Source organism: Acomys minous (genome assembly GCF_964271855.1).
Source record: "Acomys minous genome assembly, chromosome: 12".
NCBI lineage: Eukaryota > Metazoa > Chordata > Mammalia > Rodentia > Muridae > Acomys > Acomys minous.
Window position 1 is genome coordinate 87,150,282 of NC_140493.1, and position 15,002 is coordinate 87,165,283.

Genomic DNA, 15,002 nt, shown 5'->3' on the forward strand with positions numbered 1-15,002 from the left:
TGGGAGTAGAGAATCAAGCTTTTTGTTGGGTAAGCTACCCAAATGGTGCCATTAGTTACAACAGTGCCGGAAATGAACGTGCCCTTCCATACGAGTCCTGGGATTCTGGGTTGGGTTTGTTTTGTTTTGTTTTTTGTTTTTTTTATTTTTTGGCTTTGAGAGACAGAGTTTCTCTGTATAGCCTTGGCTGTTCTGGACTCTCTTTGTAGACCAGGCTGGCCTCGAACTCACAGTGATCCGCCTGCCTCTGCCTCCCGAGTGCTGGGATTAAAGGCATGCGCCACCACGCCCAGCCCGAATCCTGGGATTCTGAAGCAGGTCTCCTCAGGGTCTTTGCACACGGTGGCCTTGTGACCCATGACCTTCGCACGTCACGTTCTACTTCTCTTCTACAATTAGCTCATTGTTACTTCCTCAAGAGAGAACATGCCCGGTCACCTTATCTGAACAGTCTCCACCCCCACCCCCAACCCCAACCCCATGGTTCTCTAGTGTCACCTGTGTTTGGTCTTTTTGTCCCAGCAGCCAGCATGCAATACAAGCACAGAACTCCCTCGTTGGGTTATGTGTCTTTTCCTTGGACACAGGGACGGTGTTTGCAGTACCTCCTACCCTCCAGCCACACAGCTTCCCTATGGTGAGTGTCTCCACGTGTTTGGGAGTAGCCCACTGAGCTCTGACTGAGGAAAGAAACGAGGAAGGAAAAAGAAAGAGAAAGTATGTACACAGAGTAAAAGGTTGATGACCTAAAACAAAAAGCCTCAGGCTAGCCAGAAACCCAGGGACTCAGCTTGGAGAGGCTCACCTTGGACACACCCCTGACTGACAAGAATATCAACATAGTGTTAAGAACATCTGAGGCAAGAGCCGGGGCGGTGGTGGTGCACGCCTTTAATCCCAGCACTTGAGAGGCAGAGGCCAGCCTGGTCTACAAAACCAGTCCAGGACAGCCAAGGCTACACAGAGAAACCCTGTCTTGAAAAAAAAAAAAAAGCCAGGAGTGGTGGCGCACACCTTTAATCCCAGCACTCGGGAGGCAGAGGCAGGCAGATTGCTGTGAGTTCGAGGCCAGCCTGGTCTACAAAGCGAGTCCAGGACAGCCAAGGCTAACACAGAGAGACCCTGTCTTGAAAAACAAAACAAAAAGGAGGAAGCCTGTCTCCCCTTTCTTTTTATCAATCCCAACCTAACCCAGAGCCCCTCTTTTTGCCTGGGGACCAAAGCTAAGCTACAGATGGTACCAGGTTTCTACAGGGCCATTTCCCCCACAAGATATTTTTGGCTTTTTTCCTGAGCCAACCAGGATGACTGCTGTGGTCCATGAGTAGTGAGTGACCGAGGTATGACACCTACCCATGGACGGTGCTGTCACTGAATAATGACAGCGACAGGTGAATATTGGGAGTAAGTTCAAGTGTCAGCAGAAGATCAAATGCCCCGAGGGAGGCTGTGACCAGGGACACTTAAAGTTGAGAAAGAAACATGACTGTGGCTGGCAAGGACTGTGGGGAGGTGGGGTGGGTTGTTCTGACACCCCACGGTATTGTTTCCACAGGGGAAGCGGTCCGGGCACACTCCGGCCAAGGAATTCTTTTTTGTTTGTTTGTTTTTGTTTTTCAAGACATGGTCTCTCTGTGCTAGCCTTGGCTGTCCTGGTCTCGCTTTGTAGACCAGGCTGGCCTCGAACTCACGGCAATCCACCTGCCTCTGCCTCCCAAGTGCTGGGATTAAAGGCGTGGGCCACCACGCCCGGTGGCCAAGGAATTCTTTATGGCTGTTGCCCAGGCCAGCCTGACTCAATTCCTTATGACCTAAAGCTATTAACCCACAATTTCTGTTCAGGGCTGGTTCCCTTTTGTGTATTAGCCAGATCTAGTCACCTGCTTTTTTGTTTGTTTGTTTGTTTGTTTTGTTTTTGTTTTTGCTTTTTGAGACAAGGTCTCTCTGTGTTAGCCTTGGCTGTCCTAGACTCACATTGTAGACCAAGCTGGCCTCGAACTCACAGTGATCCACCTGCCTCTGCCTCCCGAGTGCTGGGATTACAGGCGTGCGCCACCACACCCGGCTTCACCTGCTATTATTATAGTTTCCCTTGATTAATCTCTAAGCGCCCTCAGTGGCTTCTCACCAGGAAAGTGTATTGGTTCTTTTGTTTGTTTGCTTGTTTTTTGTTTTTCAAGACAAGGTCTGTGTTAGCCTTGGCTGTCCTGGACTCGCTTTGTAGGCCAGGCTGGCCTCGGACTCACAGCAATCCGCCTGCCTCTGCCTCCCGAGTGCTGGGATTACAGCTGTGTATTGGTTCTATGACAATCACAGTCACAGGCGGCATGACAAGCAGTGTGGTGGGAGTGTGTACAGAGAAGGACAAAGATAGAGCCTCAGGCCCACTGTTACTCAGAGGTGACAGAGGTGGGGAAGACGCAGCCAGTGCCGTGGAGGAAAGCTGGGCAGAGTGGAGTCAGGCAGGCTTGGGGAAACTGTTGGAGCGAGGACACTGGCCATGTGGACCTGATGCTGAGGGATGAGACCAGAAACCAGACTTTGGCTTCAGCACAACTGAGGTCGGACGACCCGGATGGAAGGGAATACCGGGAACAAAAGGCGAGGAATGAGGACTGGAAGAGGAAGTAGGACTTGCAGATGACGGGGGACTCCGGTTTTTAGAGAGGTTGGTGGCAGGGCGTGTTATAAACAGGCCAGGCCTCCATAAGAAAATTAAATCACCGGAGTGAGGCCTGAGGTAGAGTTGGGAGCAGAAGGGGCCACCTAGGCTCCAGCTGTGTTCCAGGGCAGGAGGGCTAGGCCAGAAATTAGATGGCCCTGGTGAGATAGTTTCCTTTTTTGTTTATTTGAGACAGCGACTTCTTACATAGACCCCCTAACTGGCCTTGAACTCTCTATGTAGACCAGGCTGGCCTTGAACTCACAGAACTGCCTACCTCTGCCTCCTAAGTGTTGGGACTAAAGGTATTCACCATCACGCCCAGATGGCTTCCATTGTTTTCCTTTCAAGCATAAGGACTTGAGGCTGGGATAGGAGAGAGGTCTGAGAATGCAGGTCAGGGTGAGTTTCCTCCAGTGAGGGCCACAAGAGACATGTGGACAGGATCTGAAAGTGGATCCACTCACACCGCTGTGCCGGCTCTTGGGCAAAAGACCAATTTAACCAGAGTCTGGAGTCTTCCTAGATGAGCAGGATGGATGAAGAGTCAGGGAGACGTCAGATGTAAGATGCTCATAATTGCAATGGCACAAGTGAGAGCGCCGGGGTGAAGGTTGGGGATGGGGGATGGGTATGGGGGGGCTTGGAGAACGGCCAGTATGGGGGGATTGACACATACGTGAACCAGTGTTCAGAATGGGAGGTGGGGGCTTAGGAGGACGTCCTAGTCAGGGCTGCTGTTGCAGTGACAAAACACCATGACCGAAGGCCAGCTGGGGAGGAGAGGGGTTTATTTGATCTACCTTTCCACATCATAGTCCATCCCTGAAGGATGGACCCAAACGGGGCATGAACCTGGAGGCAGGAGGTGATGCAGAGGCCGTGAGGGGTGCAGCTTACTGGTGTGCTCCTTGTGGCTTTCTCAGACTGCTTTTTTTTTTCCTTCCTTCCTTCCTTTCTTTCTTTTTTCTTTTTCTTTTTTTTTTTTTTAAGGCAGGGTTTCTCTGTGTATCCCTGGCTGTCCTGGACTCACTTTGTAGACCAGGCTGGCCTTGAACTGACAGCGATCCGCCTGCCTCTGCCTCCCGAGTGCTGGGATTAAAGGCGTGCGCCACCACCGCCTGGCTTTTTATTTTTTAAATTTTATTGATTTTTATTTTATGAGCATTGTATGTCTACGGGTGTCAGATTTTGGAGTTACAGACAGTTGTGAGCTGCCATGGTGGTGCTGGGAATTGAACCCGGGTCCTCTGGAAGAACAGTCAGTGCTCCCAACCGCTGAGCCATCTCTCCAGCCCCTTCCTTTCTTAATGAAAAAAAAAAAATTAAAAGAAATAAAAAGAAAAGGACATGACTGCTCCTACGTATGGTAGAGGAGGAAGTTTACTGTACATAAAAGGGAGAGTATGAGCAGGGTGCAGTGGCGCACACCTCTAATCCCAGCACTCGGGAAGCAGAGGCAGGAGGATCTCTGAGTTCAAGGCCAGCCTGGTCTACAGAATGAGTTCCAGGGCAGCCAGGGCTACACAGACAGACCCTGTCTTGAAAAACAAACAACAAAGGAACAAAAAGAAAGAAAGAGAGAAAGGAAGGAAGAAAAAAAAAAAGAAAAGAAACAAAGAAAGGTATAATCTACCAGGAAGGGGATTTTTCCTGTGCAAACTGAGACCTGATGATGTTTAGAGCCAGAAAGTGAAAGACTAGAGCCCTGGTCCTCAGCTGCAGGTGAGGTCGCTCCTGCTGCTGTCATCTCTCCCTCCCTTATGCCGTTCGTCCTCCCTCCGTCCTGGGAGCATGCTCCCTTAGGTCTTCTCTGTGTCTCCCCACGTCCTCAGAGAACTAATAAGGAGGCCCAGTTCCCAGCTCTAAGAACTGCTTCGAGGTGCTTACCGAGCTGCACGTTTCTGTGCCAACACTTGGAGGCACACTTCCTCCTTCTCTCACGAGCTTGAGATGCTAATTCTCCATGAGGGGTGATTTCTCAGTGATCCGCAAACAGCTCACCCAGCCTCCAGCTCACCAGACTGCAGCTCAGTGCTTCTCTTCCCAGAGCATCTCCACCCAGAGCTCATCGTGAGGTCTCAGAGGCTGAGCACACGGACGTCAGAAGTTTTTTTTTTCCTGTGCCCACAGATACCCAGCCCTTTCCGTTCATACCGGTCGTCTATTCCTCAGGGCCATATACATGCCATGTGGGCCACCTGTCAGTCTTACCTGCCTCTGTCTTCGTAACAGGCAGGGCTGAAAATTATACAAATTGTCATTGATCAAATTTCACCTAGTATTTTTTTTCTAGTGCTAATAACTGAACTCAGAATCTTGTATATGTTACACTTTACCCCTGAGCTCAGCCCCTCATAAACTACATCTGCCTATAGAGAAATTGCTGTAAAAACATCTCTCACATCTACAAAAGGTTTGGTCATTGGGGGGAAAAAAACCTCAAGTGGTGCTAAGGCATTCAAAAATCTAAAGTTTGGGCTAGAGAGATGGTTCAGCATTCAGAGCACTGGCCGCTCTTTCATGGGACTCAGGACTTAATTCCCAGCAGCCACCCTGTGGCTCTTAACTGGACCAGGTGATCTGATGCCCCCTTAAATACAGCCTTCCAGGGTACTGCACTCACACTGGTGCATAGACACACATGCAGGCAACACACTAATATAGATTAAAAATAAATCTTTTTTTTTCCAGGCAGGGTTTCTCTGTGTAGCCTTTAATCCCAGAGCTAAGGACACAGAAGCAGGCAGATCTCTGAGTTCCAAGCCAGCCTGGTCTACAGAGGGAGTTCCAGGACAGCCAGGGCTCTTCCGTGTAGCCTGGATCCTTCTAGAATTGTTGGAGGAGGAACTGGGCACTCAACTCAAGGGTCTTGTACACACTAGGCAAATTCTCTGCCATTGAGCTATGACCCAAAGTCCGTCTTCCCCACGTTTAAATTTTGAGAGAAAACCTCAACTAAGTCACTCTGGCCAGCTTTAAACCCACTGTAACTCAGGCTGGGCTCAGATCTCCTGCCTCAGATCCAGATACCTGGTTGTTCCAGATCTTAACAGATAACGTAGAGGAAACACACTTTTATAAAAATGTAACAACTGAGTTTATTTTTACAAACCAAAGATGCCCTGAACTTGCCTTTTCTCCCAACAGCAAAAGACAGACATGGCAGATCCTTCGCACATAGGGGATGGGCAGGTGTGCGGTGTGGGTGCAAGTCTTACAGAAGAAGCTGTCATAGGTCAGTGGATGTGGACCATCATTTCACACCCAGTCCAGTGCACCAGAAGATGCACATCTTCTTGAGCTTCAGTGTGTGGGCCTCTCTGCAGGCTCATCCTTATTTGTGGAATTGCACCTGGTGTCATCCTGGATACCCAGGACAGGCATAGTAGTGTAGTGGCTTTATAAACATTGGTGGTGTGAATGGATAGTGAAAGGTCACCTGACAGCCTCACAAAACACCAATGCACATTAAGTTTTTCAAGACAGGGCTTCTCTATGTAGCCTTGGCTGTCCTGGACATGCTTTGTTGACCAGGCTGAACTCAGAACTCACAGCAATCGCAGGCCTCTCTCTGCCTCCCAAGTGCTGGGAAGAAAGGCATGCGCCACCACGCCCGGCACCATTTTAAAATATTAAAAAAAATATTTCAGCCCCTGAGCTTCAGGAAAACCACTCTTCTGCAGGCCATACCGCTGAATTAAAAGTCCTGCGCTGCCTTCAATGACAGGTAGGTGAGAAGCGAACTTAAGTGAACTCCTTCAGTTTTCTGGGACCCATTGCTAAACCTCCTCCTATGGGGAAAACCCCAGTTCTAATGAAAACCAGCCACATCCAGGCTAACAGCCTTCTGTCCACCCTCCCCCGATTAAGGTTGCATTCCTTTCCCTGTCACCCCCAGAACCATCGTCTCAATAACACCACTCTCCCTCAGGGCCCGAATCCCCCTGGAATACTCATCCTGGCATCTTTAGTGGTAGCCTAGGGAATGTGTATTGAGGCCCCTGGAGGAAGCACCCTGCATGCACACCTAGGCAGGTGTATTTGAGTGTTGTACCCGAAAAGGCTTGCCTTCAACCCTGTGCAGCACACACAGGAAAGGAGGTATCCCCCTCCTCCTGCCCAGACCAAGGCATTGGCACCAGGATCTGTCTTCACTGCCCCACTGCCCCATCTATGGGAGACTCCAACCTGCTGCTGCAGGCCCTACAAGAATCTTCTTCCCTTTAGGGGTTAAACTGTGGGTGGGGCTAAGCTACAGTGCTTCCCTAGGAAGAGCAGGGTGGGGTCTGCCACCCTCTCCCTCTAGGGGATTCCTGGAGAGGAATCTGGAAGGAAGCAAGTCTGTAGGCTTGGCTCCACAGATGTCTAACCACACCCGCCTCTCCAGACTTCTAATAGTCCCATGCTTGTTGGGGGTCTAGTTTCCCAAAAAAGCAGATCACAAACTAGAACAGGGTTGGGAGAGATAGCTCTCCAGTTCATTGCTTTAGTATCCCCAAGCCTGGGGAAACTGGAGGCCAAAGCATTCACCATCCACATCTTGGATGTATAATCCTCTCAGACAGGTGGCCAGCGCAGTCAGTGACCAAGAGAAGGAGCCGGAAGTGTTTCCTTAGCCTCTGAACTAGTGCTTGTCACCCCTTCCCAGCCAGAGTCCCGGGGAGTTGTCGGAGGGTGGCCCGGGGTTCCATAGTTCAGTCTTCAATCTCCTCCATCACAGAAGGACTTCCATAGGCTGGCAGAGGAGCTGTCAAGGGCTGCATTCATCCAGCAACGAATGATCTTTCTTCATCCCACTTGAGGCATCCCCAGTTCTTGAAAAAAAATCTCCTCACTGACCCCTTAGCATGGGAGACTGTGGATCCAGCCCAGCAGCCCTCACAGGCAGCTGAGGAGGGACAGAGGTAGGACAATAAATTAAATCAAAGCATCAGAGAGCCGGCGGGATGGGTGGTGGAGGCAATTCCAGAGTCTTCGAAATCCTGGGCTTGATCCGAGAGGTGTGTGGGCGAGGTAGCTCAAAAGGCTGGGTTGTCAGTGCCTCGCATCTGATGATCAGCAGGCTCCTCAGGCCTGAGGCTGTAAGGAGGAGGTGGTTCTGTGGGAGTTGGCTTCAGAACAACCTGCAGGGAGGGGAAAAGGGGGTTTAACTGTTTTGCTTAGGGCTTGGGGTACGGAATGACAAATTCAGGAGGGCCCTCCCCAATCCATTACTACAAGTTGGACAGGATCAGGACAGAAAGACCCACCTGACTGTAGGGTGGCGGGGGATCCAAGGAAGTGACCCAGATCCTCTCTAAGGAGGCACTGGAGGGTGGTCCTGGAGGGATGTGACGGTCCCTTCTGAGGTCCTGCTCTGGTTCTCTGCATTTGCGACAGAAGCGCCACACCAGGCCACAGATGCACAGGAGGGGCACCATGACCAGGAAGATGATAAACAGGATCCTGAGGAGATGATACCCCCATAAGTGCCTAGGCCCCACTCCCTTGCCAAATCTCCATCTGCCACACACACACCGCCACCCCCACTCCGTTTGGAGGACCCAGTCCTCCATGAATGATGCCCAGAAGAAGCGGTGACCCTCGGCTTACCTCAAGGGGTCACTCGAGGGATCCCACACTGTCTTCTCCAGGCAGCAGTCATTGTCACAGCATCTGAATCCTTTGGGGCAATTTCTGTTCAGGACAGACAGGCATGGCGGGGAGAGGGGAGACATTGCCAGCATCACAGAGTGTCAGACCGGAAGAGCCCCCTGCTTCCCCAGACCCTTATAACCCTCCGCGTTGTGTTACAAACAAGCCACCTTTAGTGGGGGTGAGGTACAGAACCATCTGGGGTTCACTGGGAGGAACTGGGGCCTGGACTTGAGACCTGAGTTCAGGGTTCATGGTGGCTGAACGCCATTGCTTCTCAGCTAGAATAATCAGCACTGCTAAGCTTACAGGGGAGGCGTGGGTATGGCATTGCTCCTTTGATTTACCTCCCAGCTAGGAAAGGCTGGGGGTTAATAGCAGTTACAGACCTGCTCAAATCATGCAGATCCCACAGTTGGGTGTTAAGAGAGGGGCTATGGTTTCAGCAAAAGTGACATGAGTGAAGTGTCTGTCACTTTATCCAGGGGGGGGGGATTCTGAGCACAGCTCCTTTCTCTCCCCCCCTTTTTTTCTCTTTGAGACAGGGTTTCTCTGTGTCAGCCTTCCTTGGCTGTCCTGGACTCGCTTTGTCCCTGCCTCTAGAGTGCTGGGATTAAAGGTGTGCACCACCATGCCCAGCTTTCTTTATTTTTCTTCTCGTTTTTTTCAAGACAAGGTTTCTCTGTGTGTAGCCTTGCCTGCTCTGTAGACACCAGGCTGGCCTCAAACTCTCAGATATCCCCCTGCCTCTGCCTCCTGAGTGCTGGGATTAAAGGTGTGCGCCACCCCTGCCTGGCCTGCCCTTCCTCCTTCCTTAATAGATAATAATTGCCAAAGTCCCATACTTACAAGAACTCACATGTGGATAGAACCTGTGGGAGAGAAAAAACAGAGGTCAGAGCTCAAAAACCTTGGAGCTGTGATTCGGTTGTGAAGAGTGCTTGCCCAGCACACACAAGGCCTGGGATCGGTTTCCAGCATGGTAATAGATCAGGAGCACAGGAAGGTGGTGGCGCACACCTTTAATCTCAGCACTCAGGAGGCAGAGGCAGGTGGATCTCTTGAGTTTGAGGCCAGCCTGGTCTACAAAGTGAGCTGCAGGAAAGACGAAGCCAAAGAGAAACCCTGTCTGGAAAAACCAAAACAAATAAATACAATAAAAAAATAAAATATAAATAAAAAATCAGGAGTGTATAAACCAGGAATAGTGGTACATGTTCATCATCTCAGAACTCAAGAGAAAGATCAAGTATTCAAGTCTGGCAGCCGGGCGTGGTGGCGCACGCCTTTAATCCAGCACTAGGGAGGCAGAGGCAGGCGGATCACTGTGAGTTCGAGGCCAGCCTGGTCTACAAAGTGAGTCCAGGATGGCCAAGGCTACACAGAGAAACCCTGTCTCGAGGGAAAAAGAAAGTATTCAAGTCTGAGGAGCTAGTTTCAGGCCAGATTAGGAACAAGAGACCTTGTCTCAAAAAGGACTGGAGGCTGCTCTCTGCTCAGAGATCTCAGACAGTGGGTGTCAGTCTCCCTCTCTCAGTTATCACGCCCAGCGTCAATACTTGGAGCCTACCCCTGCCTCTTCAAGTTCTGGGATTAAAGGCCTGCATCACCACGCCTGCTTCATCACCCTCTTCTAGACAGGGTTTCTCTGTTGTAGCCTTGGCTGTCCTAGACTTGCTTTGTAGACCAGGCTGGCCTCAAACTCAGCAATCCACCTGCCTCTGCCTTCCAAGTGCTAGGATTAAAGGCATGCACAGCCACCATGCTCAGCTTTCCTTACTCCCCGCCCCCCCCCCCTTTTTAATTTATTGAGACAATCAGGGTCTCACTATGTAGCCTCGGCTAGACTGGAATTCAGAGATCTAGAATCTGGAATCCAGAGACTGCCAGTAATTCCCCCTGCCACACACACGAGTGGATTCTTAGATCCAGAACCCCCAGAAAGCAACCTAAGTCCCCACCACCACCACACCCACCCACCATGGTCCCATGTCCCAGGTAGAGGCATCTCTCAGGAGTTCTGCTAAACATACTCAAGGCCTATGCATCCTCAGGTCCCTGCTGGCAATTCCCCGCCCTGTATCCTTCAGCACTCTGGGCACCCAGGGCCTCCATACAGAACTCCATCCTGCTGTGTCCCAGCTCCTAACTAGAGCTCTGTTCTTCCAATGCCAAGGCATCTCCCTCTTTGGCCACCTTACTTTTAAAATGTTGACAGGAAGCTGGGTGTGGTGGCGCCCACCTTTAAACCCAGCACTTGGGAGGCAAAGGGACCTCTGAGTTCGAGGCCAGCCTGGTATACAAAGAGAGTCCAGGATCCACCTGCCTCTGCCTACTCAGTGCTGGGATTAAAGGCGTGCCGTTGGTTTTTCAAGACAGGGTTTCTCTGTGTAGACCTGGTTATCCTGAACTCTTTGTAGACCAGTATGGCCTCAAACTTAGAGATCCTCCTGCCTCTGCCCCCAAGTGTGGGGGGGTAAAAGGTGTGCACCACCACACCCTGCTTCCTGGACTGCACTTTTTTTTTTCTTCTCAAGACAGGGTTTCTCCGTGTAGCCCTGGCTGTTCTGGAACTCACTCTGCAGACTGGCCTGGCCTTGAACTCTAGAGATCTACCTGCCCTGCCGCCACCTCCTCTGTTGGGATTAAAGGTGTGTGCTGTTCCTTCGACCAAGGGGCTCCTACACCAATTACATTTAAGCAGTGTCTAGGCTAGGCATTGAACCACCCGCCTTTAATTCCAGTGCTGAGGCAGCAATGGAGGGTTTCTGTTGAGTTCAAGGACAGACTATTAGACATAGTGAGACTCTACATATAAATAAACAAACAAATAAAAGTAATGGCTAATGAACTGGACAGAGTTTTCCTCCTTCCCATCTTAAGGGTGGGGTGGGGGTGGGGTCGTCAGACCTGGGGATGGCTGGAGCCTGAGGTTTGGGAAACATGGAGCAGGATATTAACTAACATAGGTTTATTGGGTCTGATTGGGTGGACTGACAAAGCCTATGTTTGGGGCTGCAGAAAGGGGTCAACAAAGAATGCTGGGATCAGCTGCGCGGTGGTGGCGCACACCTTTAATCTCAGCACTCAGGAGGCAGAGGCAGAGGCAGAGGCAGAGGCAGAGGCAGAGGCAGAGGCAGAGGCAGAGGCAGGCGGACCACTGTGAGTTCGAGGCCAGCCTGGTCTACAAAGTGAGTCCAGGACAGCCAAGGCTACACAGAGAAACTCTGTCTCAAAAAAAAAAAAAAAAAAAAAAAAGCTGGGATCCAAGATTGGAAGAGGGAAGAGTGCTTTAAACCTGGCTTAGAAGGCCTTGGACTGAGAACTTCAAGTTCCAAACAGCCAGTGGACTGTTCTGGAGAAGAGGCTTTGGGACTCCACACACGTTCCCCACAGCACACCAAGATTCTCAATCAAGATTGTAAATTCAATCCCAGTACTCAGGAGGCAGAGGCAGGCTGACCTCTGTGAGGTCCAAGGCCAGTCTGGTCTACAGAGAGTTCCACGATATCCAGGGCTACACAGAGGAATCCTGCCTCCAACACCCAAAACAAACAAAAAGTTTGTTATGTTTAAAAGGCCTGTTCTGATCACCTCTCAGGAAAGTCTGCCAACCCAAGACAGAGTTTGGATATGAATGAAGATCAGGAGCTTGGGACAGTGTTAAAACTCTGCCACTTCTGGTTCACCGATGTCAGAGGGCCTATCTACTACACCCCAAGGTCACCTGGCCCGGAGGAACCGGGAAGGAGAGCCGCCTAGCCCAGACACGCAAGACCTCAGGTTCCTCTGCCTGACTCAGAGCTTAATAAAACAAGCCAAGACTAAAACGGGGGTCAAAGATCCGATTCAGGACTGTGGGTGGGGCCAGGTCTTTGCAACCTACCAACACAACCCTGCCAAGACTAGGGGCCCGGTCCGGGTTTCCACAGGGCCTCCTTCCGAGGTCCCCACCTCCATTTTCCCCAACCAAAACAAGAACGAAGTTGCCAATTGTTACCGGAACTCCTGACAAGGTAAGGCGAGACTGCTCAGAGGCAAGCCTCTGCTCGGTAGGGCTCTCCAGAAGGCTCAGAAGCCTTGCTTACCTGGTTTGCGTTTACTCGTTGGAGACTGGACTGCAGGCAAAGGAGCAAGGTGAAGGCGAGGCTGTAGACCCAGGCATCCGGCATCCTGACAAGGGGGCCACTTGAGCTTCCGTGTGTGTAAGGAAGGAGTGACCGGGCACGACCTTTCCAACTTCCCTCCACCTGTGGGGCCGAACCCCGGGTTGAGGGCGGAGTTTAAAACACCTTAATTGGGCCGGACTAGGGCTTCGAGCCAGCTGGAGCTCAGCGAACAGAAGTGGAGAAGAGCCGGCCAGGCTTGCTTGAGTTTAAGGAATAGGGTGGTTAGAAGAGTCAGATTTTAACAACTCTGTCAGAGCACTCTGGGTAGTCCTCCTCTGGACTACGCTTAAATAGTGGTCAGAGCAGGGCGTGGTGACACCAGCCTTTAATCCTATTACCCAGAATGCAAATTTCTGTGAGTTCAAAGCCCGTTTGATCCACTCAGTGAGATCCAGGTCAGCCAGGGAGAGGGAAAGAAAGAAAGAAAGAAAGAAAGAAAGAAAGAAAGAAAGAAAGAAAGAAAGAAAGAAAGGCGTGGTGGCACACACCTTTAATCCCAGCACTCAGGAGGCAGAGGCAGGCGGATCACTGTGAGTTCGAGTCCAGCCTGGTCTACAAAGTGAGTCCAGGACAGCCAGGGCTATGTGTCCTTGGAGCTAGGTTCTGTTTCCAGCATCTACAAACAAGATAGGGCTCATAACCCTCTTCTGAACTCCGAGGGCACCAGGCATGCACACGATGCACATACGCATATGCAATAAAATACATACATAAAGATGAAATAAATAAACTTAAACCAAAACAAAAATCAGTAGGGCTAGCCAGATAATTCAGTGGGTAAAGGTGCTAACAGTTAAGCCTGAAAACCTGAATTTTCTTTTCTTTCTTCCTTTTTGTTTTTTGAGACAGCCTTAACTGTCCTAGATTTGTTTTGTAGACCAGGCTGGCCTTGAACTCACGGAGATCTGCCTTTCTCCCAAGTGCTGAGATTAAAGGTGTGTGTCATCACTGTCCGGATCTGGGTTTTTTTTTTTTTTTTTTTTTGTTTAGACAGAGTCTCTCTCTACATAGCTCTGGTTGTCCTAGAACTCACTCCATAGACCAGGCTGACCTCTAACTCACAGAGATCTGCCTGCCTCTGCCTCCTGAGTGCTGGAATTAAAGGCGTGTGCCACCACACCCTGCTTTGAAAATCTGGATTTTATCTCTGGGATCCACATAGTAGAAGGAGAGAATCAATTCCTGAAAGCTGTCTTTGGATCTCCGTCTACTTGCCCTTGAAAACACACACACACACACACACACACACACACACACACACTAAATAAATAAATACAATTAAATTATCCTCCCCCCCCCCCCAGATAAGTTTTTTCTGTGTAGCCTTAGCCGTCTTTGACTTACTTTGTAGACCAGATTGGCTTCCAACTCACATCCATCCACCTGCCTCTGCCTCCCAAGTGCTGGGATTAAAGGCGTGCACCACCACGGCCAGCTTTGATTTTCTTTTTCTTTTTCTTTTTTCTTTGTTGGGTTTTTAAGACAGGGTTTCTCTGTGTAGCCTTGGCTGTCCTGGAGTCACATTGTAGACCAGGCTAGCCTCATAGCAATCCGCCTGCCTCTGCCTCCTGTTTTTGTTTTTCAAGAGAGGGGTTCTCTGTGTAGTCTTGGCTGTCCTGGAACTGGCTCTATAGAGCAGCCTGGCCTACAACTCAAGAGATCCACCTGCCTCTGCCTCCAGGGTGCTAGGATTAAAGCCTTGAGCCACCACTGCCTGTCATAAAATATCTTTAAAATAAAATAATTTGAGGCGAGCAGTGGTGAAGCATGCCTTTAATCCCAGCACTTGGGAGGCAGAGGCAGGCAGATCTCTGGATTTGAGGCCAGCCTTGTCTATAGAGTGAGTTCCAGGACAACCAAGGCTACACAGAGAAACTCTGTCTCGAGAAATCAAAATAAATAAATAAAAATTGAGATCAGCTCAAGACTGGAGGGGTACTAAACCTGCCCAGACACGAGAAAGACATGTAAAGGGAGGGAGGCAGACTTTGTGAAAAGGAAGCCAAGACACAAGAAAATAATGGGGTGATGGTGGGGGGGGGGCACATAAATGGTGCCATTACTTTGTGTTTTGTCCAAGAAGGGAGGAAAAGGTCACTGGGTTGGGGAGGGAAAATTCTGGCACATCCTCTCCACAGAAATGGGTCATTAGTGTCCCCTCCATTTTGCAACTTTGTGAGAATCTGTTAGTATAATTCAGGTAAAGACTTTAAAAAGGGCCGGGCAGTGGTGGCACACCCCCTTTAATCCCAGCTCTTGGGATGCAGAGGCAGGCGCATATCTGTGAGTTCGAGGCCAGCCTGGTCTACAGAGCGAGTTTCAAGACAGCCAGAGCTGTAACACAGAGAAACTCTGTCTCGAAAAACAAAACAACAAAACAAAAAGACTTAAAAAGGAAATTAAAGCTAAGGACCTGTCCACTGGGGCATAATAACCAGTAGCCCTGAGCAGGGACAAGCAAGCCTAGTGGGATTCAGGAAAGGACTCAGGTAGTCAGAGTAGGGCCGCCAGGTGGCAGCATCGCCCAGCGCCGA

The 15,002-nt window shown here is 50.3% G+C and overlaps 1 protein-coding gene across 2 annotated transcripts; it reads right to left on the minus strand.

Moving 5' to 3' along the window:
• Nucleotides 1-7,117: 7,117 nt before the first annotated feature.
• On the minus strand, nt 7,118-13,029 carry TMEM92 (transmembrane protein 92). 2 transcript variants are annotated; one of them, XM_084749002.1, is made up of 5 exons: nt 12,388-13,029; nt 9,149-9,171; nt 8,258-8,341; nt 7,915-8,029; nt 7,118-7,788 (listed from the first exon to the last, which is right to left on the minus strand). In XM_084749002.1, exons 1-5 carry the CDS (start codon nt 12,469-12,471, stop codon nt 7,684-7,686), a joined length of 411 nt encoding a protein of 136 aa, XP_084605128.1. In that variant the 5' UTR covers nt 12,472-13,029; the 3' UTR covers nt 7,118-7,683. The 2 variants fall into 2 exon arrangements, with proteins under 2 accessions (XP_084605128.1, XP_084605127.1); XM_084749001.1 differs by having other exon boundaries at nt 7,915-8,110; nt 12,388-13,022.
• Between the last annotated feature and the right edge of the window lie 1,973 nt (nt 13,030-15,002).